Source organism: Antennarius striatus, chromosome 22 (assembly GCF_040054535.1).
Source record: "Antennarius striatus isolate MH-2024 chromosome 22, ASM4005453v1, whole genome shotgun sequence".
In the NCBI taxonomy this organism is placed as follows: Eukaryota; Metazoa; Chordata; class Actinopteri; order Lophiiformes; family Antennariidae; genus Antennarius; species Antennarius striatus.
In genome coordinates, this window is record NC_090797.1 from 14,536,460 (window position 1) to 14,563,668 (window position 27,209).

Sequence of the window (27,209 nt, forward strand, 5' to 3'; positions counted from 1 at the left end):
GTGTAACATTGGGAGAATTTGTTCAGAGGTGTAGGTGGTGTGTGGACACAGGTTGGACAGGGCTTTGTCAGAAAGAAAGAGGGGGGGGTCACTTAGCTAAGCGTCTGTTGTTATTGTCAACAAATTATGTGTGAGTAACCTGGTAACAGCAGTGTTTACATGCAGGATCGTCAGAATCTTAATATCAGGTCGTCAGAGTCACCAAAACATGGTGAGAGCCGGACCGCTAAGCATGTACCCCTCAGGAGGGGTCAGCTCTCCGCCACAAACATTTTTTTACGGGGTACTCTGGGAAATTTGTTTTCATTATCTTTTAATTTTTTTATTTGTGTTTTTAAAAATCGATCATTAATTTTGAGGTAATTAAAGCCGGCATGTATTGTTGAAAGTGGCGTAAACTCGCAGTCAAAAGTCGCGGCTTGTACTTCCGGTAGAAACACCGGTAGGATCACGTGGGAGACAGACCTACCGTAAAGTCTGGGATGACGTGAATGAGTGAACTACCGGAAGCATGCGTTACGAACGCAGCCTTCTCCAGTGAATCTGTTGTTTTGAATGTATCCTACGTTCATTTGGGGTTTTTTTTGCCCTGAACGACTCCGGTAGGCGCCACTGAGCTGAACATATATATTTGCTTTGCACCAGAATTCTCCGGCTTTAAATTAAACCTAGTTAGCATAAAACTGTATTTTTCAGATGCATTAGGGGAAAAAACCATGGTTGGTATGATATGTCAATGCTGGAGCGTGCTTCCAAACTTGTGTGTAGCCTGACAGGAGAAGAGCAGGGCGAAGAAACACCCTGGAGCAGCACCGAGGAAGTGGATCCGACAACAACGAAGCAGCTTAGATGGAGGCGCTGAATGGTGAGAACTTGTTCTGTTTAAGTCCTTTTCTGCACGTTAGTTTAACCCGAACCCGAACTGCAGAGGTGGAACACCTGTTCATGCGGTGACACTTTCGCCACCGCAAAGCACGGAGATTTGATGGACTCCTTTAGGAGCTCCGAGTAAAGCAGGAGGCTTGGGGCCGGTGGCCGGTAACCCCACGGCCGGTGACATGATCGGGACCTCCGGTGGTCCTGTCTGAGAACAGCAACCTGACAAATCTGGTATGGGTCAGACTGCTGAGCTGTGAAGCCCCGGTTTGATTCCATTTGTCTTTTGTTTGCGTGAAAAACAAGTCAGTTTCAGACTGAGAACAGTCGACCTGCTGTCCACACTGATCACACTGTGTGAGCACGGAGAACCTCCAGCTTCTGAAACGGACAGCTTGTCCATCCTGTGAAGAGTTGATCTTCTTTTCATTTCGGAGCTTTTTCCTTCAGGGTCTCCACAGCCAATCAGTGTCCTCCATCTAACCCTGTCTTCTCATCCTCTCCTCTCACACCAACTACCTTCATGTCCTCTTTCACTACATCCATAAACCTCCTCTTTGGTCTTCCTCTAGGCCTCCTGCCTGGCAGTTCAGAACTCAGCATCCTTCTACCAATATATTCACTATCTCTCCTCTGGACATGTCCAAACCATCTCAGTCTGGCCTCTCTGACTTTATCTCCAGAACCTCTAACATGTGCTGTCCCTCTGATGTACTCATTCCTGATCCTATCCATCCTGGTCACTCCCAGAGAGAACCTCAGCATCTTCATCTCTGCTACCTCCAGCTCTGTCTCCTGTCTTTTCCTCAGGGACACTGTCTCTAGACCAAACAACATCGCTGGTCTCACCACAAATACCAATACCACAGTTCCTCTCTGGACACCCTGTCATCAGCTTTCTCCAGATCTACAAAAACACAATGCAGTTCCCTCTGGCCTTCTCCATACTTCTCTATCAACATCCACAAAAGCAAATAATGCATCTGTAGTACTTTTTTTTTGGCAAGAAAACATACTGCTGCTCACAAACCATGCTGCTACTCACAAAGGCGTGAAAAGTTGATGACATTATGTAACCATGGCAACCTGACCGTGTCTCCTGCTGTGTACCATTCAGATGTGCAGGCGGAGCTGGACTCTGTGGAGCTGGAGCTGGAGGCTGTCCGGTTGCAGATGGCAGAGCTCCAGCAGAAGCAGACGGAGCTGACGACTCGGAGGGAGGCGCTGCTGCAGGTGCTGGATGAGGCCTTCAGTTCTGTCCAGCCATCCTGTTCGTCTTCGTCTTCTTCCTACTCTTCCTCACAGGAGCAAGACACTCAGCACTATGACGACACAGGTACCGTGAACACACATGGCCAGGTGTGTCATCAGTGGGATGTTTCTGTTTACCGCTGGATGTCTGTAGGTTTCCCCTGGTCCAAAGAAGTGGAAAAACACCTGAAACACTCGTTTCACCTGTCGGCGTTTAGACCGCAGCAGCTGAAGGCTGTCAATGTGACGATGTCAGGCAAAGATCTGTTCGTGGTGATGGCAACAGGGAGAGGGAAGAGCCTCTGCTACCAGCTGCCTGCAGTCTGCTCCGCGGGTGAGTCTGGACCCAAATGGCTGCTCGGAACCGTTCCTGTTTGAATGCCATCACATCTGTCTCTGTGGGTGCGGCAGGCTTCACGCTGGTCGTCTGTCCCCTGGTGTCCTTAATGGAGGACCAAATCATGTTCCTGAAGTCCATCAATGTTTCAGCTGTCATGCTGAATGCTTCTAGTGGCAAGGTAACCGTTGGCAACCGTATTCTAATTATTAATTGCATGTAGTTTACGACTCAATGTACACAAGCTGCTCATTTGGGGTGCGATCCCTCACACAACCCTTCACTCTGCCTCCCCCTATATATATTTAATTGCATGCCTACAGGCCCCTAGTGTGTTGTATACAGGCCCCTGAACAAACACAACATATACGTATATGTGCATGTCTAACCTGTATTGGTGAGTGGAATGAGAATTTTCTGGTTTCGGGATAAAGGATTCTTCCTCTTCTTTTCAAGCTGTTGGTCTCTGTTGGTCTCCTGCTCCTCAGTGACAAAACTGCAAGAGGCTCAGATTCTACAGCACTAGAGCTACTGTTGAATGTGAAAAGATATGCTGCAGATTTTTTAGAAAGATTTATTTCCGAACTTTTCATCCAAGTCTTTCAGTATCTGGCAGATGTAACCTCAAAGAATGTTTCTGATAGTCTATATTTCCAAACCTGCTGTCACCACACATGAACTTGAGTGGCGTCCCATTCCTGATTCACACGAGTCAACGTGACGTCGGTCCACCTTTGCTAGAACAGCTTAAACTTTTCTGGGAAGGCTGTCCACAAGGTTTAGGGGTGTGTTGATGGGAACTTTTGACCTCATCATGTGTGACCTCATCATGTGTGAGGTCACACTGATGTTGGACTAGACCTGGCTGTCTGTCACTAGTTCATCCCAAAGATGTTCTATTGAGTAGGGTTCAGGTCTCTGTGAGGCTGGTCCAGTTGATCATCCCAGACTCTGTCATTATGTCGTCATGGACCTGCTTTGTGGACTGGTGACCCATCTGGTGGGAAGGGGGGGGGGGGGCTCCAAACTGTTCCCAAAAAGTAGGGGGCATGGAATTGTCCAAAATGTCGCGGTATGCTGAAGCATTCAAAGTTCCTTTCACTGGAACTCAGGCTCCACGCCCAGATCTGAAAATCAACCCCTCACCACCACCACCACCACCACAGTTTACACTCCTGGCCAAACCAAGACTCGTCTATTCGTCTCTGATAGATAAACAGGTGAATATATCCTGTCGTAATATAACTATTCATTCTTTTTTTTTTCATCTGCTTACTGCTTCATACGCTTTGTGGGTCACAGGGAGCTGGAGCCTATCCCGGCTGACATAGGGCATGAGGCGGGGCAAACTCCATGCACGACGCCAGTGCACAGAGACACACAGAGACATACATACACGCACACACACACTCACTGCCACGGGCAATTTTGTACGGCCAGTTAACCTGAAGCGCATGTTTTCAGAGGTGGGAGGAAGCCGTACAACCCGGAGAGAACCCACGCAGAGCGGGACTCGAACCCGGAACTGCCTTGCTGAGTGACAACAATGCTACCCACTGCGCCACCCCAATCTAAATATATTATATAGTTATTATTATAATAATATTATAATATGTATTACTTAATAATATAACTATATTATATAGTATTACTAGGCAATATACAGTATATCATGATACATGTTAGAATTATATAATATACACTACTATAATATTATATAATGTTATGTAAGTAAAATATATCTAACTTTATATAGAATAACTCCATGATTTGTAAGCTAAACTTTTTCTAAGTTTTATTTAAAAGTGTCATAATTTAAAGCAGCCACAGGTTTTCACAACTATGTTGAAAAACCTTTTGTGAAGTTTCTGTGTAGCTGATGATGACACCTGGTAAAGGGGTTTTGGCCCACACGGGTCGTGAACTGGCGACATCTGGGCCTCAGTCCAAGACTTGGTAGACTGAGCTCCTGCTGGCACAAATGCAGTGTTCTCCCAAGGAGCAGGAACTATTTAAAGAAGCTTGACCAAGTCCTGTATGGGAGAGACCGAAGTCTTCTCTAAAAGGCTGATAAGCGATAAAGAATAATTGAAGTAATTTGCGAAAACAAATGTGGACTATATTGCATAATGCACAGTTTATCCAGCCTGAACCCCCACATGGCACAATTCCTCCTTGTGACATCCCTACAAACAAGACGGATGACTGTTTCCACAGGAGCACTCCAGGACAGTCCTGGCTGGACTAACAGATCCTAAGGTCCCCTTCAAACTGGTTTACGTGACTCCAGAGAAGATCGCCAAGAGCAAGCTGCTTATGTCCCGTCTGGAGAAAGCCTACAACGCTAACCTGCTGAGTCGTGTGGCTGTTGATGAGGTGCACTGCTGCAGCCAGTGGGGGCACGACTTCAGACCAGGTGAGGGGTCCCCGATAGGGGTAGAGTACAGGTAGTCCTTAAGCTATGAACAGGTACAGTATTTTCCGCACTATAAGGCGCACCTAAAAGCCTATAATTTTCTCATAAACCTACACTGTGCCTAATAATCCGATGCACCTTATATATGGATTAATATTAATATTGGTTAAAAACAAGATCGCTGAAAAAAAGCCATCAGTCTGGCCGGCAGTCATGCCACACTATGCCACCAGGGGGCGCCCTCAGAAGGCACTTTGGCCGGTAGTCTGGCCGGACTACGCCCCCTGACTATGGCAGTCAGGGGGCATCACCACAGTGCCGTGATAGTGGTGGCAAAGCGCAGGCTCTCACTGACCTGCTCTCTGACCAAGTAGCAGCCTGCGGAGCACACAGGGAACAGTTCGGTTTTCTGGCATTTAATTAATCACTAAGATGAACGTTGGAACTTCGAGCTTCAGTTCAGGAAATAGTCCGCTCTACTCTGCTCTTTTCCTCTCCACTGCTTGCTCCTGGAGATTCTGTTGGCTTTTCTGTAAATAGGCTTGAGAAACTTCTTTAGATCAGCTCTACATTGACTTCTGTTTGGATTCGGCGCTATAGAAATAAAATCTAATTTGACAATGTTTTTAGATAATTTTGTACTACAGTATTTTGTACATATTTTGTACATTTTGTACAGTATTTTGTATTTTGTATTCGTTATGTAATGCCTGAGCAGTGGATATATACAATTTCCTCCGGGATTAATAAAGTATCTATCTACTACTTTTATCAGTAAATCTCAGCTGCTAAGGAAAAAACCCATGCGTGTTGACTTCTTTCTAAGATAGCAAAGTGATCAAGTGATCAGATTTCCTTGATGAGGCTCAGAATGGCCTCGTTGACATAACAATTGGGGCTGTTCAGACGGTCATGAATGCACCATCTAGTGGACGTATAGCGTAACTACAGCTGCTACAGTTTTTTTGTTGTTGTTTTGTTTAATATATGTGCCTTATAGTGCAGAAAATTATGTAATTCTCAACCTACCAACAGGTTTTGGTAGGCAGTCCTCAACCTACCAATAGGTAGTCCTCAACCTACCAATAGGTAGTCCTCAACCTACGAACAGAGAGTCCTCAACCTACAAACACATAGTCCTCAATTTACCAACAGCAAGTCCTCAACCTATAAACAAAATTGATTCTGAAATTTCATGTGATCTCCCTCTGAAGGGATTTAAATGTCATAACTACTCTCAATACTAAATAAAATTGTCACACTACTCTCAATTCTAAAGATCGATCTGTTCTGCTCTGTGGGTCAGTCAGTACTGTTCCGTGGTTCAGTGGGTACCTGTCTGTAGGTCAGTCGGTAATGGTCTGTGAGTTAGCCAGTACCAGTCCGTGGGTCTGCCTGTCAGTCACACTTGACGCTTGTCAAGATGCTTGCCTCGGTCACATGACTACCTTCTTAAAGGGGCCGCTCTGGCCTCTAAAGAATACATTAGCGCTAAACTAAAACTCCAAAGCAAGCAGAACCAACAAGAAACAAACGTCTTGGGAAAGTTTCCTTGTGAAGAGCAAAATAACCAGTAGGAGACAGAAGAACCAACGACTTCAAAGCTGCAAAATAACCATTTTTCATGCTGGTGGTGTTATTTTATTTTTTTGTATGTATCCACCACACCTTAAAGGGCAGTCCGTGAAAACATCGTCTGACGTTGAATCGGTTCATGGAGAAAAAGAGCTTGGGGAGCTCTGCAGGAAAGTTCTGAATATGGTACCAAGTCTGACACGCTGAGATGGTCACACGTACAAGAACGAGATGGCGGAGATGAGCGTTGGAGTTGTGTGAGTGCAGCAGTGCTAACGTAACCCTTAACCTCTAACCCCAACCCTATCCAGAAAGTAGAGCTACAGTATGCAGACGTGACGCTGCTCGGGTGTACATATCTACGGATGTTTGTATCTTGAGGACTAGACTACCTGTATAGAGCTTTCCTCTTTGGATATCTTACAGTCTTCAGTGTGTGTGTGTGTGTGTGTGTGTTCATGTCCATCGCGGTGTAGATTATAAGATGCTGGGCATCTTGAAGAGGCAGTTCCCTGGAGTCCCCCTACTTGGGCTGACAGCCACAGCAACCTCCTCCGTGCTGAAGGACTGTGAGAAGATCCTGTGTGTGAAGCAGCCGATCACTCTGACATCATCGTTCAACCGGAAGAACCTCTACTACGAGGTGGGAACCATGATTCACACATTCACACATATGGGGCCCAGATCATGGCTCACATGCATGTTGTGTCTGCTTGATTGTCAGGTTCGTATGAAAGATTCAGACAAAGAAGCGTCAACAGATGACATCACGTCTTTGATTCACGCCAGATACAAGGGCCAGTCAGGTAAGGCAACAGAAAAACCATCGTCCAGAAAAAGAATAACACAAACGTGCTGAATCCAGACTAACTCCAGAGATCCACAGGGATCGTGTACGTGTTCTCTCAGAAGGACGCTGAGTCCATGGCATCTGGACTGAAGCAGAGAGGCATCGTGGCCTACCCCTACCACGCCAACATGGACCCTGAGCAGAAGTCATGCATTCACCGTAAATGGAGCTCGAACAAAATCCAGGTTAGGGGGAATGGGCAATGGTATGGTGAGTGGCTAGAACACGGCAGGAAGAGTGGTCCACTTATTAGAGGGTGGGGGGGTTCTTATTCTTCTGCCAAACTGTTCAGTTCAACGTACACGTATTATGATGTTGTTATAGTGTTGTTATAGCGTTCTAAATCTTGTGTGATGAAGCGTTAAACCATGTGACCCTCTCGTCCCAGGTAGTCGTAGCCACCGTGGCGTTTGGCATGGGCATCGACAAACCTGACGTCAGGTTCGTCGTCCACCACACCATCAGCAAATCCATAGAGAACTACTACCAGGAGAGTGGACGTGCAGGTAGAGCCGTCTGGTAACGGTGGGGCGGATGCATGAGCTCAACCTGCATTAAAACCACTGTGTGTGTTTGTGTGTGTGTGTGGCTCCAGGCCGGGACGACCAACCTGCAGACTGCATCGTCTACTTCGGCTTCCCTGATATCTTCAGGATCAGCACCATGGTGGTGATGGAGAACGTTGGTCAGCAGAAGCTGAGGCAGATGGTGGACTACTGTCAGAGTGTTGACAGGTAGCGCACACAAACTAGGATCAGTGTATAGCAGGCCACATATTGGGATCTTCCCAGTTGACAGATCGTGCCAGCAGTGTACTGGCAAACCTCGGTTTCCGACCACAATTCCTTCCTGAAGGCTGTTCGAACACCGATTTGTTTGAATTCCAAATACATTTTTCCCATTACAAATAAAGTAAATGGTCTTAATCCGTTCCAAGACGCTAGAAAACTATCTTTTTTAACATAATATCCATCCATTTTCTGCCGCTGTATCCTTGTACTATATTGTTACTGCATGTCATTTATATAACAAAATTGTATAGTAATGAAAAATATCAAAGAAATGTAAAAGAAAGAAGCAAACATGTGTCGCTCTTATTTTGGGACTTCCTGTTGTACCCGGAAGTGGTTGCATGTAAGTATAATGCTCTTGTTCGGTTGAGTGCAACATGCGTGATGTGCCAGTGTTCAATTGTATGTTCAGGTGAGCGTAGCGGGCTCCGGTTCAATAAAGAAGAGAAAATCTTATTTCGTTCCGCTTATCATTCACCACGCAGATTCCAGATGAGCAAGTCTGGTATCGATACAGAAAGAAAGAAAAAAAAAACATCAACGTAATCAGGTTAGCCTAAGGTACCGTCGTCTTTTGGACAGAAGTTTATGGTACCGTAACTTGTATCATAGGCAATGGAATGCAAATTAAGTGAAAAATTATTGAATACAGTAAACTAAAATAAAAAGCACATTAGAGTTAAAGCATAAGAACAATAAAGATAAGAATTTTTACCTTTGTGGTGGTGAGAAGTTGGTGTATGTGAATGTTGAATGTTGCCTGGGTCCTGCCCGGAGTTTCTTCCTTTATGAGGGAGTTTTTCCCCGCTACTGTTGCTTATGGTTGCTCTGGAGGGCATTGTTTGTTTTCTATCTGTAAAGCGCTTTGAAATGTCTTCAGATGTGATTAAGCACTATATAAATAAAAGTTGATTGATTGAGAGGGAGAGAAGGATGGTGGATGTTACTGCGTTTGTTTTGCGTTCGACTTCCAAATTTTGTTCGACTTCCAAGACAAAAAAAATTCCAAATTTTTTGGTCGAATTCTGATTTGTTCAATGTCCAAAGCGTTCGAAAACCAAGGTTTGCTTGCACTATTATTTCATTGGTTGAACAAGTAAAATATAATTTTCTTCAGTTTGGAATTGGAGGATAAAACAGATGGGCGAGTGGGCAGAGCCCCCCAGAAACAATGTGGGGTTTCTAGAGAGTTGGTGGACCTTCTAATTCAGAGACGTTAATCTGAGCAACATCAGATGTGCGTGCCTACACACTAGTATCACACTTGTTCAAAACCTCTGATCATAGTGAGTTACATGGTGCATTAGAAGAATTAAATTGCAACAGCAATTTTCATTTGTTTACTTTTCATATAACTGATTTTTCCCACTTGAAATGAAAAAGACAAATCTTCATGACATGTGTAATATGTTATATAAGTGCACTAATCGCACGGGAAGACAGAGTCATAGCCCCACATTAGAACTACTACCCTGTAGGAGGACCTTCACTGCCAGAGCAGCTGATTCCTCTCAGTCCTGGGGGGTCTTAGATCTTTTGAGTCCAGCGTTCCACCAGAAGCCTCTTCAGAAGTAACTCCATGAGCTTCTTGACTGATGTCGTTCTGCGTCTTCAGTATGACTGAATGTGTCTTTTGTCCCGTGTTGCTGTGAAGGTGTCGGCGTTCTCTCATCGCTCTTCATTTTGATGAGGTGTGGGACAATGAGGGGTGTAACCAGATGTGTGACACTTGCCGCCATGCAGAAGGTGTGTCCTCTTTAGCGTGTGATTCAAATGTTCTTCACAGATGTTGGAATCTTTCAGTGTGGTCTGAACCGTGATCTGTCCTCTATCCCTCCAGTCTCCACCACAGTAGACATTACCCAGCATGCCAAGCAGGTGGTGCAGATTGTGGAACTGGCAGCCTCCGTGGACGAAAAGCTTACGCCTCTGAAGCTGGTTGAAGCCTGGATGGGGAAAGGCCCGGCCAAGCGGAGGAAGATGATCCAAAGCACCACGCTGTCTCGGCTGCAGGTTGAACGTGTGATTGTTCAGCTGCTGCTGCTCGACTATATCAGGTTCACTCTGCTGTTCACTGGACAGCCAGTACCATTCTTAGTCTATTGATTGTTTGAGATTACTTGTCTGCTTTTCATAGATTAAATTGTTCTAGCGTGATTTGGTGTTTTTTATTCTGTCCTCGTAATCAACCAACCTATAAAAACAATGTCATTAGTTTATAATGATAGTAATTACATCAAAGCGGTGATGTAATGTAATTGTCAGTGTTCGTGTGTTCATTCGTTCTTGTGTCCGTTTATCCAAATACCTTCTTAACCCCTGACCCTAGCCCCTAATCCTAACTCTTAACCCCAAACACCTAACCCTAGCCCCTAACCCCTTAACCCTTAACCTTAGCCCCTAACCCCTTAACCCCTAACCTTAGCCCCTAATCCTAATCTCTTAACCCCAAACCCTTAACTCCTAACCCTAGCCCCTAATCCCTTAACCCCTAACCCTAGCCCCTAACCCCTTAACCCCTAACCCCTTAACCCCTAACCCTAGCCCCTAATCCTAACTCTTAACCCCAAACCCTTAACTCCTAACCCTAGCCCCTAATCCCTTAACCCCTAACCCTATCCCCTAACCCTAGCCCCCAATCCTAACTCTTAACCCCAAACCCTGAACTCCTACCCCTAGCCCCTAACCCCTTAACCCCTAACCCTAGCCCTTAACCCCTAATCCAAGCCCCTAATCCTAACTCTTAACCCCAAACCCTTAACTCGTAACCCTAGCCCCTAACCCCTTAACCCCTAACCCTAGCTCTTAACTCCTACCCCTAGCCCCTAACCCCTAACCCTAGCCCCTAACCCCTAACCCTAGCCCCTAATCCTAACTAATAACCCCTAACCCTAACCCCTTAACACCAAACCCTAGCACTTAACCCCTAACCCTAGCCCCTGACCCTCACCCTTTACCCAAACCCTAGCCCTACACAATAAGAGGCAGACGGTCGTCACGGTACGGTTCCCTTTGACATGTTGGGGCTCTCATGTTCTGTGTACCGTGAGGTGGATGTTGTGTTTGTGGGATCCGTTCTCACTGATAGGTCCAGGTCCATCCTGTTGAAGGTGTCAGGACAGTAACTAATGGCTTCTGTCTATGGCCTCAGAGAGGACTTCAGCTTCACTCCATACACGACGTACTTCTATGTGAAGCTGGGCCGCAAAGCTCCTCTGCTGAAGAACCAAAGTCACACACTCAGCATGAAGATGAGGGCCGCAGAGGGCCACTCTGCTGTGGTGAGTGTTAACGCTGTTGGACCAATAGATGTGTTACCCCTGTGGTGAATGGAATAGGAATACAAAAGGAATGGTTCTGTTCCTCTACTCATCAAAACCAGTTACTGAGAATGTGTAGTGCCTTTTGTTTCATAGAGATTTTTGTCCACTGTGGCAGGTATTAGGTCATCTTTATTTGATTTTTTTGACAATACTTGCCCTGCTTTAGAATACACCCGCCTTATATCGCTGTCAAAACTCGCGGCACCAATCGAACCACTACCCTAATCAGGTCATGTCCACACGTAGCCAGATAAGTGCGATGATCAAAACGTTTATAAGCAGAACAACAGAGAACGGGAGCAGGACGTGTGGAAAGTCACGCTGCTCACTTTATGACTCATAAAGAAAGAAACAGAAGAACAAATATCCAACTGTTTATCAACACGTCTTTGACGTGGAGCTGTTATATGTCAGAAAACAGACGGTTTTAACTCCATTCTGTGTGTACATGTAGACACAGGTCACACACACACTGACGTCACAGCGGTTTTGTCGCAGGGAAACGCCCCCCCACATAGGAAAAATGTATGTTACAGCGTCCATACGACAATGCAGATCCGGCGTTTTCAAAAAATTGGTTGGGCACTGTGTTTGGTTGGGGACTTGATTGACAGGTAGTGGGCGGAGTTAAAAAGCGTGACAGTGTGCAGTTTTCAAGTGAGCTTATTCAAATATACTGTATACTGTAGGTGGGGAGATTTTTCAGTACAAGAAAGGGTTATGAAACTCTTGATCACACACCTGTTTGTTACGCACAGTGTCTTAAATAGTAATTTTAGTATTCAATAATTTATTCTAAATAGTAATATTTAATTATTATTAAATGATTATTAAATTACTATTTAATTTAATTTAAATTGTAATTTTATTATTCTTTTATTATTATTATTAATAATATTCAGTTTTTTAGTATTCAACTGTATTATTCAATTGTATTAATATTATTATTCAGTTTACTGGCATTGAATTGGATAAATTCTACTTTAGACTAGTGGTGACTGCATTACCCGTAGTCGCCACTAGTCGTCAACTTTTTACAGTGTTACAGCATCATAACTGATTACCTGCTGGTAGTACACAGATCCTTAAAGGACTGGCTGGAAAACCAGAAGCTGGTGTCCTAAAATGTTCCATGTAAATCTTGAAAGACAGATCAAGGACCTGAAAGGAGATGAGCTCTGAATACAGAGACCTCTTGGCTGGTGTGATGATTTCTGTAAGATTTTGTCATTTATTTCATGAGTGTCTGTCCTGCCTCATAAAGCAACCTCATGTAGGGCCCTGAGTCCTCTAACATAAGGACTCCTTTAATTACCTGAAGGTAAAAGGTGTGAAGGACCAATGCAAAGCCAAGGATAGGAAGAGATCATTACAAAGTGCTGAAGAATCCCCTGTGTCCAAGAAAGTCAAGACAAACCTTCTGTAAACCCTCCCTCTTCAAGAGACGAGGTAACGTCCATCATTCACTATTCACACTGTTCACACTTCCAGGCAAGACTTTCCTAGAATCAAGCTAATTGTCCTGTAGCCATAATTTGGGTAGAGCTTTATTTGTATCTGTGTCACAATTTCACACAACAGTAGAATACACTTTCCTAAATGATAAATGTGCCAGACTTTTATTTTATAAACCCAAGCATTAGTCTGTGAGAAAGAAAATAACAAAGTGATCTGCATTTTATGGTATTTCATCCACCAGTTTTTGTCAAATAAACAGACCCTGGTGAAATGTCCACAGGTGAATAAGTTATTGATTACAGGTATTGCAACTAGAAGAAGCAGCTTTTACTGCTAATGATGAAATTGTACGCTGAAATTGAAAGTTAGTTTGGACAGCTGGTCCTGCTTCAAACACTGAACGTGGATGGATTAGAGACTGAAGGTTTGTCACAAGTTCAACAGCAGCATTTCAGCTGAATGTCACCCAAGCCTTTGACTCTGTTGACAAAGGCCAAACACTTTTTTTAACAGCGGCTCTGCTAATGCAGTCATTTTATTGTCACCGATGGGAAAGGCGGTCAGATTGAAGGAGGTATTACGGATGCTTTCTATTTTAGTTGTAGATTATTTTAATTTGACAATAAGAAAGTGAGCATCATGATGAGTGACAGACGTGGTGTTTGACTTGTGCAAATAGGACGATCGACTGCTGTTCACTCGCAGGACTTTTCACGATTGTAGGCCACGTCTGAAGTTAAGGCCATTGATGAGGAGATGAATGTGATGACTGACCCCGCCCCCGCCCCTCCACCAACAACAGCTGTCCTCCACAGCAAAAACAGACAAACATGTGCAGGATGATGTGAAACCAGTCAGCCAGTCCAAACAGAGCAGCTGAAGGAAAAACCACTGGGAAAAACTACAAGTCCCATGAATACCTGGGGCAGTCTGTCAAGACAAGAGTCTTCAAGGATCCTCTTCCTGCTGCTCAGACGGGAAACTCAGACATGGTTCCACATTGGTATCACAGAGCTTCAGGCAGACTTTACCATCACATCACGTTTGTTAGTCACTACTGGCTGCTGTCTCCATTTCCCTTCAGTGTCTTTAAATGTTCTTTACTTTACTTTTATACCTCAACAGTTTTGCTGCCAACAGATGAATGGTTTCACGATCGTGTTGTGAAGTTTTGAAGTTTGATATAATGATGTGAGCTTATATTTAAAAAAAAATCCTGAATAGAGAACCATTTAAGATGTTTTGGTGTGCTTGATGTTTTGCACTGAATGGAAGTGAGAGAACTTCACGTAAGAGCAGTGGAATTATTGAGAAAGCAATAAATTCATGTTTATTCCCTGCTTCTGTGAAGATTTCCTGGTTTTGTCTGTTTATTCATCACAGCTGGCTGAGTTACCTTCAGTCACAGCAACATGTCTAACCGCTATAGATCAGTCTGACATCGCTCACAGCCACCAGCAGATAATCTGCTTTATAACTGCAGAACAGAGCAATGCTCCTTGGTCTAAGAATTTTAAGAACAAGATCTGGTCTCAACTGATGTTATATCCATCCGCCAACACGTGGGAAAGCACGAGATGCGGTCTCAGCTGATGTGTCCATTTAGGTTGATACTCATTTCAGACGAGTATCCAGTACGGATAAAGCATTTTTGACGAGTACGAGCATGATGCGAGTAAAATCCGTCAATACTCATGCTCTTGCTGAAGGAAAATCTTCCTCACCAACGGTCCCCCAATCTTTTTTGCGAGGTTTCATATTATTAATTCAAATTCTTTTCACGGACCGGTCTTCATTTGCTCGATAATCGTTAATGACACCAGGACAGCTGTAGTCTAATAATAAATCATCAGCAATGGTTTTATGTGAAATGCAGACATCAACAGACAAAAAAATACCTTTTTTTCATAAATTTATATTCAACATCTCTGTAAATGAACTAATTGTAAGAAATAATCATATTAAAAACTCGATGGAAGTTACTGCACTGTTGAGGTTTATTTTTAAATATAGCGACTTACTATCAGTGCATTCAACGTAGGAGAAATACGGATCATTTCCAATTAAACGGTGAACAAGTCAATCAGATAATAATAATTACAATAATAAGAATTAGTGGTTGTGGAGCTCTGATCTAAGGGTAACGGGAGACAATGACACTTGAAGTGTGTTCTGGACGTCCGGTCTACTCCAGTTTGGTTTTCTTTACGGTCACTGCAGAAAATCCCACTTCACAGAGACAGGAGGTTGGAAATGGAAACAGGGTGTAAGATACTTTTTGGGTGATACCTGAGTGCCTTGTGAGGGTGCCCCTGGTGGGGTAGTGTGGCGTGACTGCCGGCTTTTTTTCGGCGATCTTGTTTTTAACCAATATTAATATTAATCCATATACAAGGCGCATCGGATTATAAAGCGCACTACGAGATTATGTGAAAATTATAGGCATTTAGGTGCGCCTTATAGTGCTGAAAATACTGTACGTTGAAGAGTTGATGAACGAAGAATATGAGAGAGACTAGAAGACGTGACTGTTGTGGACCAGGATGCAACAAAGATCAGTCAGGACAAAGTGAGGAGGGCATTGAAGAGGATGAAGAGTGGAAAGGAGGTCGGTCCTGATGATATACTGTACCTGTGGAGGTTTGGAAGTGTCTAGGAGAGGTGGCAGTAGAGTTTCTGACTGGGTTCAACAGCATCTTAGATAGTGAGAAGATGCCTGAGGAATGGAGGAGAAGTGTGCTGGTGCCTATTTTTAAGACCAAGGGAGATGTGCAGAGTTGTGGCAACTACAGAGGAATAAAGCTGATGAGGCATACAATGAAGTTATGTGAAAGAGTAGTGGATGCGAGAGTAAGGACAGAAGTGAGCATTTGTGAGTAGCAGTATGTTCTCTTGCCAAAAAGAATACTACAGATGCAGTATTTGCTTTGAGGATGTTGATAGAGAAGTACAGAGAAGGCCAGAGGGAGCTGCATTGTGTTTTTGTAGATCTGGAGAAAGCTGATGACAGGGTGCCCAGAGAGGAACTGTGGTATTGTATGAGGAAGTCTGGAGTGGCAGAGAAGTATGTTAGAGCGGTGCAGGACATGTATGAGGACTGTAAGACAGTGGTGAGGTGTGTGTAGGTGTGACAGAGGAGTTCAAGGTGGAGGTGGGACTGCATCAGGGATCAGCTCTGAGCCCCTTCTTGTTGCTATGGTGATGGACAGGCTGACAGACGAGGTTAGACAGGAATCTCCATGGACTATGATGTTTGCAGATGACATTGTGATCTGCAGTGAGAGCAGGGAACAGGTGGAGGAGAAGCTAGAGAGGTGGAGGTTTGTCCTGGAAAGGAGAGGAATGAAGGTTAGCCGCAGTAAGACAGAGTACATGTGTGTGAATGAGAGGGACCCAAGTGGAAGAGTGAGGCTACAGGGAGAAGAGATCAACAAGGTGGAGGATTTTAAGTACTTAGGCTCAACAGTCCAGAGCAATGGAGAGTGTGGAAAAGAGGTGAAGAAGCGTGTCCAGGCAGGATGGAACGGGTGGAGGAAAGTGTCAGGTGTGATGTGTGATAGAAGAGTTTCAGCTAAAATGAAAGGAAAGGTGTACAAAACTGTGGTGAGACCAGCGATGTTGTTTGGTCTAGAGACAGTGTCACTGAGGAAAAGACAGGAGACAGAGCTGGAGGTAGCAGAGATGAAGATGCTGAGGTTCTCTCTGGGAGTGACCAGGATGGATAGGATCAGGAATGAGTACATCAGAGGGACAGCACATGTTAGAGGTTCTGGAGATAAAGTCAGAGAGGCCAGACTGAGATGGTTTGGACATGTCCAGAGGAGAGATAGTGAATATATTGGTAGAAGGATGCTGAGTTCTGAACTGCCAGGCAGGAGGCCTAGAGGAAGACCAAAGAGGAGGTTTATGGATGTAGTGAAAGAGGACATGAAGGTAGTTGGTGTGAGAAAGGAGGATGCAGAAGACAGAGTTAGATGGAGGCAACATGTTGTACAAAGTTGTTGAAAGATAAAACAAATGTTGGCTAGTTTGTTTACAAGCTCAGGAGCTTTGAATTGAGAAGGTTCAGAAATGTTCTTTGTGTGTCAGATTAAAAGAAGTATATGTTCTGAATACATAATTGTTCCCTCAGCAAGACAGCTGTGTCTGAATATTGGACATGTTATTAATAAAAATATGTTCCTGCTGTGCGTTTATGAGTATGTCAATTTTTTCAGTACATTTATACTTCAGTGTTATCAGCACCTGTGTTCTAACTCTTCGAGCTGATATCATTCATATTCCTATTCAAAATAAATACTTCAATCACAATTATAATTTTATCCAGATATTTTATTTGCAGTACTTAATTAGAATAAGTGATATCAAGTTCATACTGAAGCTTGTTATAGAGTTGCTATAGTTAATTATATCAATCAATTGATCAACTTTTATTTATAAAGGGCCTCAACACTTCGGGCTTAATCAGACATTTCAAAGCACTTATATTGTATATAGGTAATTCTGTGTTTTTGTTCCACATGTATTTGTAATCAAACACCATTTAATCTGGAATTACTACCATGTGTAGCTGGAACATTTGATCATTCTATAGAGGCAGGTATCCAAAGGTTGACAATAAATAGTAAGAAACAAGAAACGAAGGATGAATGAATATTCATGCATACATGACTTACTAATTTGATTACATTTGTGGGAAGTTATTACAATTTCAGAAGCTGAAGCTTCTTACCATCCCACAAATGTAATAAATTCGCGCAAACGTAATAATTATTACGTTTGTGGTAAGCGACATTTGTAGTAAAGATAATATTTGTAGGATTATTACATTTAAAGCTGCATTTTTTAATATGTTTGTGGGATTATTACATTTCTGGGAGTTATTACGTTTGTGGGGCTAATAAACCTATTCTGGGTCATATGTGACCCCGCTCGTGGAGGAGTGGGTTAGTGATACAAAAACTAATTTTTTGAAAATAATTCATTACATTGTAAAAATGAAAATGGCCTCATGTCAGAGACATATTTTATGAGGACTACCTGGAATATTACTATATTACAAGCTTTTATTTTGAAGCTGCTGAAGAAAAGCAACCAATGGGGTCATGCCTGCCCCCTCAAGTGCATCCTAGGGTTAATAGCTGGATCTAACGAGATTATATTAACATCTATTCTCAGCTCTAGCAGGGTCTGACGATCACACACCAGTAGAGTGTTAACAGTATATGTATAAACTGAGAGAAATAACAGAGACACACACAACAGTTTGAGCAGCTGACGATTTGCCCGATGCACTGGTGCCATCTTAGAACATCCATAGAACGCTGGCCACAAGAAACTGGTCCAACATCTTGCTGCTGAAGGATCACAGCTTCTCAGGAAGTAGAGTCTGCTCATCGCCTTCCTGTGTTGGATTTCCAAACCAGTCTACTACTGATCCTAACGCCCAGGTACTTGTAGTCCTCCCCCTCCTCCACATCTTCTCCCAGAATGCACAGTGGCTGTGACGTGCTCCTCTTTCTCAATCAATCAATCAATCAAGTTTTATTTATAAAGGACTTAATCACGTCAATAGACATTTCAAAGCACTTTAACAGAAAAAAACAACAACAGAACCCTCCAGAGCGGGAGTCGGGAAAATTCCCACATCGAGGAAGAAACTCCGGGCAGGACACAGACTCTGGTGGCCGGCCATCTGCCTTGACCAGTCAGGTGGAAAAGAAATACAATGATGATAAGGACAGGTTAAAGGGACAGTAAAGTGAATTTTAAGTGACTTATATGTAGTTCATCATTATGAAAAATAGAAGAAAAGAGAAATGTTATATGTGTAGCATCATCTTGTTGGTCAGAAAAGCTTAAAATGTGCGCCACAGCAGCTTCCGCATTCAGTGGTCACGTGGGCGTCATACGTCACTGGCGCCCAACTTAGCTTGGCAGCCATAAGAAACAATGCAATTCTAGACGCAATTAACTCCAAAAATATCATGGTTACCTGCACGGTGAACGGTTGTGAACATTAAGAAGACACAAAGACAAGGACCTGTCGTTCCTTAGAATACCTTCTGGGAAGCTCGGAAGGAGATGGAGAGCACTGATAAACCGGGTCAATATGACCCAGGATCCGAGGATCTTCATGAACACTTTACCTCGGAGGATTCCCAGAGAGATTTGAAGGTAAGATCGTTTTTGGACAACCCACAGTATTTACTCCGAATTCCCAAGGTTTAGTGGATAATTAATGTCTGGAGCTACTGGAGAGATTGTATAAATGGTTTTATGACCAGATTATTGCACGATTATGGCACTCACAAAACGTAAAAAGTGATAGACAGGTCATTTTACTGAGAAGATCTGTGACACTGAAGTAAAACACACAAAAACAGCATGTCAGGCACTGATCATTATACATTCATAAATACAAGACATATTAATATAAACTAGAGTTGTCATTAATTCAACAAAATCCACCAGTAACGAATGGCGGCTAGCTCAATGCTAACATAATATGGAAAATCCCTATGACGGGGTAGCGCGTTAGCATTGGTAGCATGGTTAACTTTTCCATACACACAGTAAACCCAAACGGGACATTATAACTAGTTGGATACCTCTGTCAGAATGTGATTCAGATGAAGACACCTGGGGTGAGTCGCTAGATGGTTTACTATCTTCCATGCAGTACATATTCCCCAACATGTATTTGGTTAATTCAAAGCACAATTACGCTCCATGGATGACTGCATGATGGCACGGAGGAAGAAAAGGAAGCAGGACCCCAGCCGATGGGTAGATGAAGGGTGATACTGGTGGGATTAGAGATGCAGGTCTACAGCAGGTGGATATGCAACCAAAATGGGCACAATTTCGAGCCATGTAATAGATAATGACTTCCAAACAGCTACTATGAACCAATTGTGTTCACAGGTTGGGGACTACCGATTTCTTTGTTTTGGAAGATCATAAAAATTTTACCACATTCATTCGTTGTCTTTAAGTGTTTCTCTAATTGTGTAGAATGTTCCTTTGGTGGGTTTAACCCTGGAGGAGTTAACAACTCACAGACCCACACAGATTGACAACTCAACCGCTCTCATTCCCTGTCTAAATGCTCTTTCAATATGCCTGACTTTTTGGTGGGGTATCTCCTGCAGGAGTTACCCCATATAGAATGACAGCCATACCACTCTCACACTCATTCACACCTACAGGCAATTTAGAATCTCCAATTCACCTGTGTTGCATGTTTTTGGTGGTGGGAGGAAGCCAGAGAACCCAGGCAGACACGGGAGAACATGCAAACTCCTCACAGAAAGGCCCTCAGTCGGATTTGAACTGGAGACCTTCTTGTCGTGAGGCTACAGCGCTACCCACTGCGCCACCCAGCATGAGGAAGGTTGTTCAAACTATTATCATTGTTTTGGAAGCATCTCAAGAAAACAGTGTGTTTGTTATTCGTACTGTAGCAGGAATGAGGATCAACAACTGTAGTAGTTCAGTGACTAGGGGAAATTTGGGTTGAATTGAAATGTGAAGAAAAACAAGATTCTCTTGAAATGATAAAGAAAAAGGAAGCAGACTTTTCAGCCTCCTGCCATCAGGGAGGAGACTGCAGAGTCTCGGGCCAAAACTAGCAGCCCAAGAACAGTTTCCTTTACCAGGCAGTCAGGACGCTCAACTCCCTCTCTGCTCTGCCCCCTGCCACAGCTTTGAATTCTACCCTCACCCCCCGGCACCTGAGTATCTCTCTCTCCTCCCGTCAACTCAGGGACTGCTCACACGTCACTTCCCCTACGGGATTAAAGAGTATATAGAGATGTTTACCCTCCCTTTGTGTTTCGTCTTATACTTTGGGTTGTACTGCTTGTTGTACTGCCTGTTGTACTGTCTGTTGTACTACCTGTGCTGTACTGCCTGTGTTGTACTGCCTGTTGTACTACCTGTGTTGTACTGCCTGTGTTGTACTGCCTTTTGTACTGCCTGTGTTGTACTACCTGTGTTGTACCGCCTATGTTGTACTGCCTGTGTTGTACTGCCTGTTGTACTACCTATGTTGTACTGCCTGTTGTACTGCCTATGTTGTACTGCCTGTTGTACTACCTGTGTTGTACTTCCTGTTGTACTGCCTATGTTGTGCTGCCGGTTGTATTGCCTGTGTTGTACTGCCTGTTGTACTGCCTGTGTTGTACTGTGCCGTATGTCGTGTATAAATGGTACATTTGACAATAAAGCTGACTTTGAAAAGTTAAACAGTTATGGAAGTCATTCTTTTTATCAGTTTAAAATGTATTTTTATGATCACAAAAAGCGTGCTGGGTTTTTTCCTAAAGGTTCTTTGAAACAGGTGAACCAATGCATGCGATTTGGCCAGTATGGGGATTGAACCCATGACCTTGGCGTTATTAGCACCACGCTCTAACCAGCTGAGCTAACCAGCCTTCAGCAATCTTCAATAGATGCAGATGAAAAGCTGTAGAGGTTTGTTCACAGCCCATATATACAAGTTTCATCAGAAAAGACTTAATTTTACTGACTAATATTCTTAGAAGTGAGACGACTTTTAATTCATCAATCCATCCTCACTTTGTTGACTCCTTGGTTTCAAGTCTAAAAAGTATCTTCGTTAAACAGAAATTTCTATATTTGGCCAGTATGGGGTTTGAACCCATGACTTTGGTGTTATTAGCACCACTCTCTAACCAACTGAGCTAACCTGCATTGGTTTTAGTTTGTGTTTTAAGACATTTTAAATAAAATGGTCTAGGCCTATCATTCATTCATCTGAGTTCATAGCTACAAAGGAAGGAGTCAAAAATATTTCTTCCACAAAATTCAAAAATATTTGGAAAACTATGAATGTACATATGAAGGTATGACATTATTTTCTGCAGCTTCTTACACTTTTTGGGTGTTACAGGGTTTTCTGGAGCCTATCCCTGCAGCCTACAGGTGAAAAGCATGAGACATTTGCGTCCGTCTCTGTTGAACTGCTGAGCCACACCAAATACAGACATCTATTCACACACACTCAGGACCGCAGGCGCAAAAAAAGGCGCACCAGATTTTTTTCCCTAGACGCACCGGTGCTCCCAAAAATATTTGCAGTATTATCCACACTATTAGGCGCACTGGACTATAAGGTGCACCATCAATACTTTGTGCGTCCTATAATTTATTTCATATATAAGGCGCACCAGATTATAAGGCGCACACAATAAAAATTAAAATTTATTTGATGAACTGCAGCGGCTGTAGTTGTGCAATCCGTCCACTAGATAAAGCCACTCTGCTCAAGCAGTCATGATTGCATTTATGACTTGCTGACTACCTTTGAATGGCCCCTATTGTTATGTCAATAAGCCATTAAGAGCCTCATCAAGGAAACCTGATCACTTGATCACTTTGCCATCTTAGAAAGAAGTCAACACGTATGGGCTTTTTCCTTAGTTGCTGAGATTTACAGATAAAAGTAGTACAAAATACTGTAGTTAATAACTATCTAAAAACATAGTAAAATTCAATTTCATTTCTATAGCGCCAAATCCAAACAGAAGTCTATATAGAGGTGGTCTAAAGACGTTTCTCAACCCTATTTCCAGAAAGCCAAGCAGTGGAGAGGAAAAAAGCAGAACAGGGTGGATTATTTCCTGATCTGAAGTTTGAAACAGTTAAGCTCCAGCATTCATCTTGGTTTATTAAATCTTTTTTCGATCGATCGGTAGTCCATTCGAAGGTGAGGTGCAGCTATTTGCTGCTGTGTGTCCTAAATCAGTTTTTAACCTGTTTTTAATGTCAGGCTGCTTATTTACTGGCAAATGCGGCGTTCTGTTTTATTCATAGAACTGACTTTAACGTCGGTGCCAGATAGAATACACAAGCCTAGAATTTTCCAGTGACTTAGTGCCACAAGAACAGGAAAAACCTTCACACACATGAAATGTTTGGGCTTACTCTCCCTCCTTATAAATATGAGAGAGTTTGTTTGAGGCGAGAAGAATAATGGTACCAGAGATCTCATCGCTTTAGGTAAGTTTTGTTAAATTGTCTGTTTGCATCTTTGATGATACTGTTGGGCCTATCCTCAACCCACGTATGATTTGAATTGACAAACACATATTTGAACTTATGTACTTTGTGCTGTCTTAAGGAAACCTCTCTCCACCACAGTAACATGATATTTATTGCTCTTAAAGGTTTACTAGTGATTTCAGGGTACCAATGATTGTGGTGGAAAGACATAAAATGAGGTCAGCTTGATTATTCCTTGTAATTTTTTTTTTTTTGGAACCGACATAATGGAGAACGACATAACTTCAGGTATACCTGTACAGAGCTGGGTGGGACAGCGATGCTGCCACATTCAGAAAAGACAAACAGAGCAAATTACAAAAGCACACCAAGTGAATTAGAATTGTCTGTAGCAATTTAGTAAACTTTATTAAGTTCTCCTGAATCAAGAATCCTCAGAGCAGTTTGTTGTGACTGACTTTGTGGTTACATCAGGGGACACTGTGTTAACAGTGTTCTGCTGTCAGATTCAGTGGTTGTAAGGAAGCAGCATCTCCTGACGTGAGATTCCCTGAATATCCACGGCGTCCTTACAGGAGGAGAACCGTCTGGTCGCTACCCAACACACTGAGCAGCAGCAGACGGTCCACCGGCTGCGTGCCTCTCCTCACAGCGAGGGTTTCAGTCCGGGTCTGTGTGATCACGTTCACCACCTTTGCCTTTGCTCTTTGTTAGCACTTAGAAGACACATAGACAAAATGCAAACTCACACATTTAGCTCTCCATGAGATTTTCTGCTTAGTCCTGGAGGAACAGACATACAGTCCTATTCAGATCTACTGCAAACACAGACACACACTGACAGAGGAAGACTCTGTGGAGATTCTCAGTCCAGGCTTTTCCTACTAGTCCAGTTGACTTCATTCAACACAGACCAACATGCAGGAAACCCCCTGATTCTCTCTTTCATCCACAGCAGACAAGACAAAGGGCATGAAGACCTTTTGCGGTCCTACAATGCATGAGCACTTTAATCTGCGTGGCTTCCACAGGGTGTTCGTTTCTTGCAGTCACTTCTCCCTGTGGATGATGGGAGGTGTTCAGGGTCGGGGGTCTGCAGCGGAGGCTAGCTGTTGTTCTCAGCTGTCATGTACTTCAAAGCGGTAAAGCCGTAGCGACGCGACATGTTCTGTTGGAACTCCTCCTTCAGGGTCTTGAGGCAGACTCGGTACTGCTTGTTTGAGCGAAACTTTGTGATGTCGAAGCTGGGTGCGTGAGGCATGTGGATCATGTAGGCGTTGGGCAAAACCACAAACTCATACTCCTGCAGAGAGAAAGAAGGGAAGAACGGACATCCTGATGGTGTCTGCTGACATTTGTTTCGCTCCAATCCCAGACACCTCTGGCGAAAATCATTTTCACTTCATCATTTTCAGTTGGAAGCAAATTCTCTATCCCTACTGAGAATTAGAAGAGAAATATACTCTTTATTAGCTGTTTGAAATAACCTGTCTCTATGATGATTTAACTCCACTCATAAGAACAGTCTCGTAATTAAAGCTCAGTTTGTTTCACGCAAGAGTAAGAAACCTATTATTAATATTTGTGGAGCACCCTGTTAACAAATGGACACAAGAAACTCTAAACTCACAACTATTTGATTAGATGTTTTTTAAAGTAAAATTATAATGAAAACTTCAATGAACATTTGAAATCTTGAATTGAATGGATCTTTCAAATTCTGGATTTTTTCCATGCGTATGTGATAAAATGATTAACAATGTCATTCATGTTGGGCATTAAGTTGGAAACAACAACGCAATAATTTGAAATTGCTTATTTGGAAGAGCTCATAATTATTTATCACTATTGTTATCGTGTACAGAAAAGAATCACCTACACTACCTAAAATATCTACTAAATGATTACAGGTCCAACAAAAAGGTGGTATTTTAAGTTACCCTTTTCATAGACAAGATGAAATCCTGATACTTTAAGACATTTCCGATGGTAAATCTACCTTCACGAGATGCTGACTCGTACCTGAGCGTCCAGCTCCATTATGTGAGCCACTTTATTCCAGCCAAAGCCCACAAAGCGGCGGTCGTACTCAGGACTCTCCCTCCTCACCATCACGTAGGGCTCAAAGTCCGCCTCCCACTGCACCTTGTAAGGTGTGGTGGCCGTCCGCCATTTGGCAAAATTGGTAGGTGCGTGGCCTTTGGTCCACACATGGTACCTGGAAGGAGCAGAAAGATTTTTGTAATCAACTGTCGAGGCGCGTGAGATACCCTCTGTCTTCATCTTCCACAGGAAACGTGACGTTTATTGTTATACATATATAGTTTCGCCAAAGCTTCAGAAGTGCTGAGATGTTGACCTGGGAGAAGATAGACGGTTTTTATCTTTCACTCATTGTGTGCTGCCATATTACAGTATTTTTTGCACATTAAGGCACACCGGATTATAAGGCGCACCTTTAATGACCTGTGTATTTATTTTGTATATAAGGTGCACCGGATTATAAGGCGTATATAATTAAAAAAAAAAATTAACAAAACTGTAGTGGCTGTAGTTGCCATTGCAGTAGTCTGTCCACTAGTATTCAGTAGTCTGTCCACTAGTATTCATGACTGTCTTTCATCCATCCATTGTCTTCCGCTTAATCCGCCGCAGCGGGTCACAGGGAGCCGTAGCCTATCCCAGCTGGCATTAGGTGTGAGGTGGGGTACACTCCGGGCACGACGCCAGTGCATCGCGGAGCCACACACAAAGACCAACAACCACGCACACACACACACACACACTCATTCCTACGGGCAATTTGGGACCGGTCAGTTAACCTGATGCGCATGCTTTTGGAGGTGGGAGGAACCCGGAGAGAACCCACGCAGACACGGCGAGAACATGCAAACTCCGCATAGAGCGGGACTCGAACCTGCCGTGTCGTGCGGCGACAGCGCTACCCTGTCTGAGTACCTTAAATCAACTGTGAACGGCCCCTATTGTTATGTCAGTGAGGCCATTCTGAACCTCATCAAGGAAACCTTATTACTTTATCACTTTTCTATCTTAGACAGAAGTCAACACGCATGGGCTTTTCCTTAGCTGCTGAGATTTACTGATAAAAGTAGTACAAAATACTGTAGTACAAAATTATCTAAAAATATAATCAAATTGGATTTTATTGCTATAGCGCCAAATCCTGAGTGAGAGCCGGCACTACAGCGACGCCCCCTGAGAGTGCCTTCTGAGGGCGCCCCCTGGTGGCGTAGTGCAGCATGACTGCCGTCAGCCTGCAGGCTTTTTTTCAGCATTTTTGTTTTTAGCCAATATTAATATTAATCTGTAAATAAGGCGCATCAGATTATAAGACGCACTGTAGGTTTATTAGAAAATTATAGGCTTTTTTGTGCCTTATAGTGCCAAAAATACTGTACTTAACTTTACAAATCTGAAAGTTTAGAGAAAATCAACTCCAAACTTTGATGAATCCTATAATGAAAATTAAAACATATAGTGTCTCCAGATCATTCATAATTACCATAATAGATAACAACCAACTACAAAACATTTTTGATCAGAAAATAGAGTTCAGCTTCATTTCCGAAAGAATTGAGATTCTAGAATGTACATAGAAATAGAATTTGGTGATCTGCAAGACACTGAAACCTGACTGAAAATAGCACAAAGATATCAAAAGTTTAAAATTTGAAATGTAGTATATTTTGAAAACCATGTGACATTTTGAATTTTGATGCAGATTTGATAAAGTAGTGACAGTGGAAACGAAAAACTGGAAAAATAGTGAAATGCTAACAGAAAAATACCTGGGGGAACTTCTCAGCAGTAATGAGGTCACCTGACAACAGGTTAGCAGCGTGATTGGGTGAAAAAGAACCTCAAGAGAGGTAAGAGTGTGATGATGATGGGGAGGGATTCATGAAATAGAGCAATTTAGTGAACATTCTGTTATTGATGAACCACATGTTTCAGACCAACACATGCTACCAAGTGCTCTTTTCGGAAACGGCAGGAAACTGAAGCTCCATTCTGCATGAATTCCACAATATGGCTCCTCAGTACAAGACACTAGATGCTGAGCAGCTGGCAGTCTACACTTGCCACCCATTGAAAATCTTTGGTGCAATATGAAATGTAAAGAACGACTCAGGAAACCCAAATGCTTAGTGTCGATGAAAAAGGAGGTCATGAACATTAAAAAGTGTTAATGGAGTCAACCTGTTCATGTAACTCAAAATTAATTGTATTTCTCTGTTTTAATATTTGAAATGTTCTCGATCCTGAACATGAATGAATAAAA

The 27,209-nt window shown here is 43.1% G+C and overlaps 2 protein-coding genes and 1 non-coding gene across 9 annotated transcripts in view; 1 reads left to right on the forward strand and 2 right to left on the reverse strand.

The window, feature by feature from the left end:
• The first annotated feature begins 478 nt into the window (after positions 1 to 478).
• On the forward strand, positions 479 to 17,028 carry recql (RecQ helicase-like). 7 transcript variants are annotated; one of them, XR_011034228.1, is made up of 17 exons: positions 493 to 865; positions 1,994 to 2,212; positions 2,282 to 2,461; positions 2,539 to 2,645; positions 4,682 to 4,880; positions 6,932 to 7,098; positions 7,180 to 7,261; positions 7,342 to 7,490; positions 7,694 to 7,811; positions 7,901 to 8,039; positions 9,751 to 9,842; positions 9,937 to 10,153; positions 11,248 to 11,377; positions 12,741 to 12,868; positions 13,180 to 13,301; positions 13,391 to 13,451; positions 13,557 to 17,028. XR_011034228.1 is itself a non-coding variant. In XM_068307439.1 (16 exons), exons 2-15 carry the CDS (start codon positions 850 to 852, stop codon positions 12,843 to 12,845), a joined length of 1,920 nt encoding a protein of 639 aa, XP_068163540.1. In that variant the 5' UTR covers positions 479 to 602; positions 697 to 849; the 3' UTR covers positions 12,846 to 12,868; positions 13,557 to 17,028. The 7 variants fall into 7 exon arrangements, 5 of the variants coding, with proteins under 5 accessions (XP_068163540.1, XP_068163539.1, XP_068163542.1 ...); XM_068307439.1 differs by lacking the exons at positions 13,180 to 13,301; positions 13,391 to 13,451 and having other exon boundaries at positions 479 to 602; positions 697 to 865; XR_011034227.1 differs by having other exon boundaries at positions 13,180 to 13,451.
• A 4,213-nt stretch (positions 17,029 to 21,241) lies between these two features.
• trnai-aau (transfer RNA isoleucine (anticodon AAU)) lies at positions 21,242 to 21,315 on the reverse strand. Its single transcript has one exon. It is a non-coding gene; the product is annotated as a tRNA-Ile (tRNA).
• Positions 21,316 to 23,297: 1,982 nt separating this feature from the next.
• The window catches only part of large1 (LARGE xylosyl- and glucuronyltransferase 1), a 46,398-nt gene continuing 42,486 nt past the window's right edge, over positions 23,298 to 27,209 (reverse strand). Inside the window, exons 14-15 of the mRNA XM_068306791.1 lie at positions 24,929 to 25,124; positions 23,298 to 24,209 (exon numbers count right to left, since the gene is read on the reverse strand). Coding sequence (XP_068162892.1) covers positions 24,012 to 24,209; positions 24,929 to 25,124 — 394 coding nt within the window. The 3' untranslated portion in view covers positions 23,298 to 24,011. The remainder of the gene's footprint in view (positions 24,210 to 24,928; positions 25,125 to 27,209) is intronic.

What these genes read in the sequence shown, in the direction of transcription:
- recql (XM_068307439.1), top strand. An exon ending in GCCTGCAGTCTGCTCCGCGG is followed by an intron (nt 2,462 to 2,538) that starts GTGAGTCTGGAC and finishes TGGGTGCGGCAG; the next exon opens with GCTTCACGCTGGTCGTCTGT. An exon ending in TGAATGCTTCTAGTGGCAAG is followed by an intron (nt 2,646 to 4,681) that starts GTAACCGTTGGC and finishes CTGTTTCCACAG; the next exon opens with GAGCACTCCAGGACAGTCCT.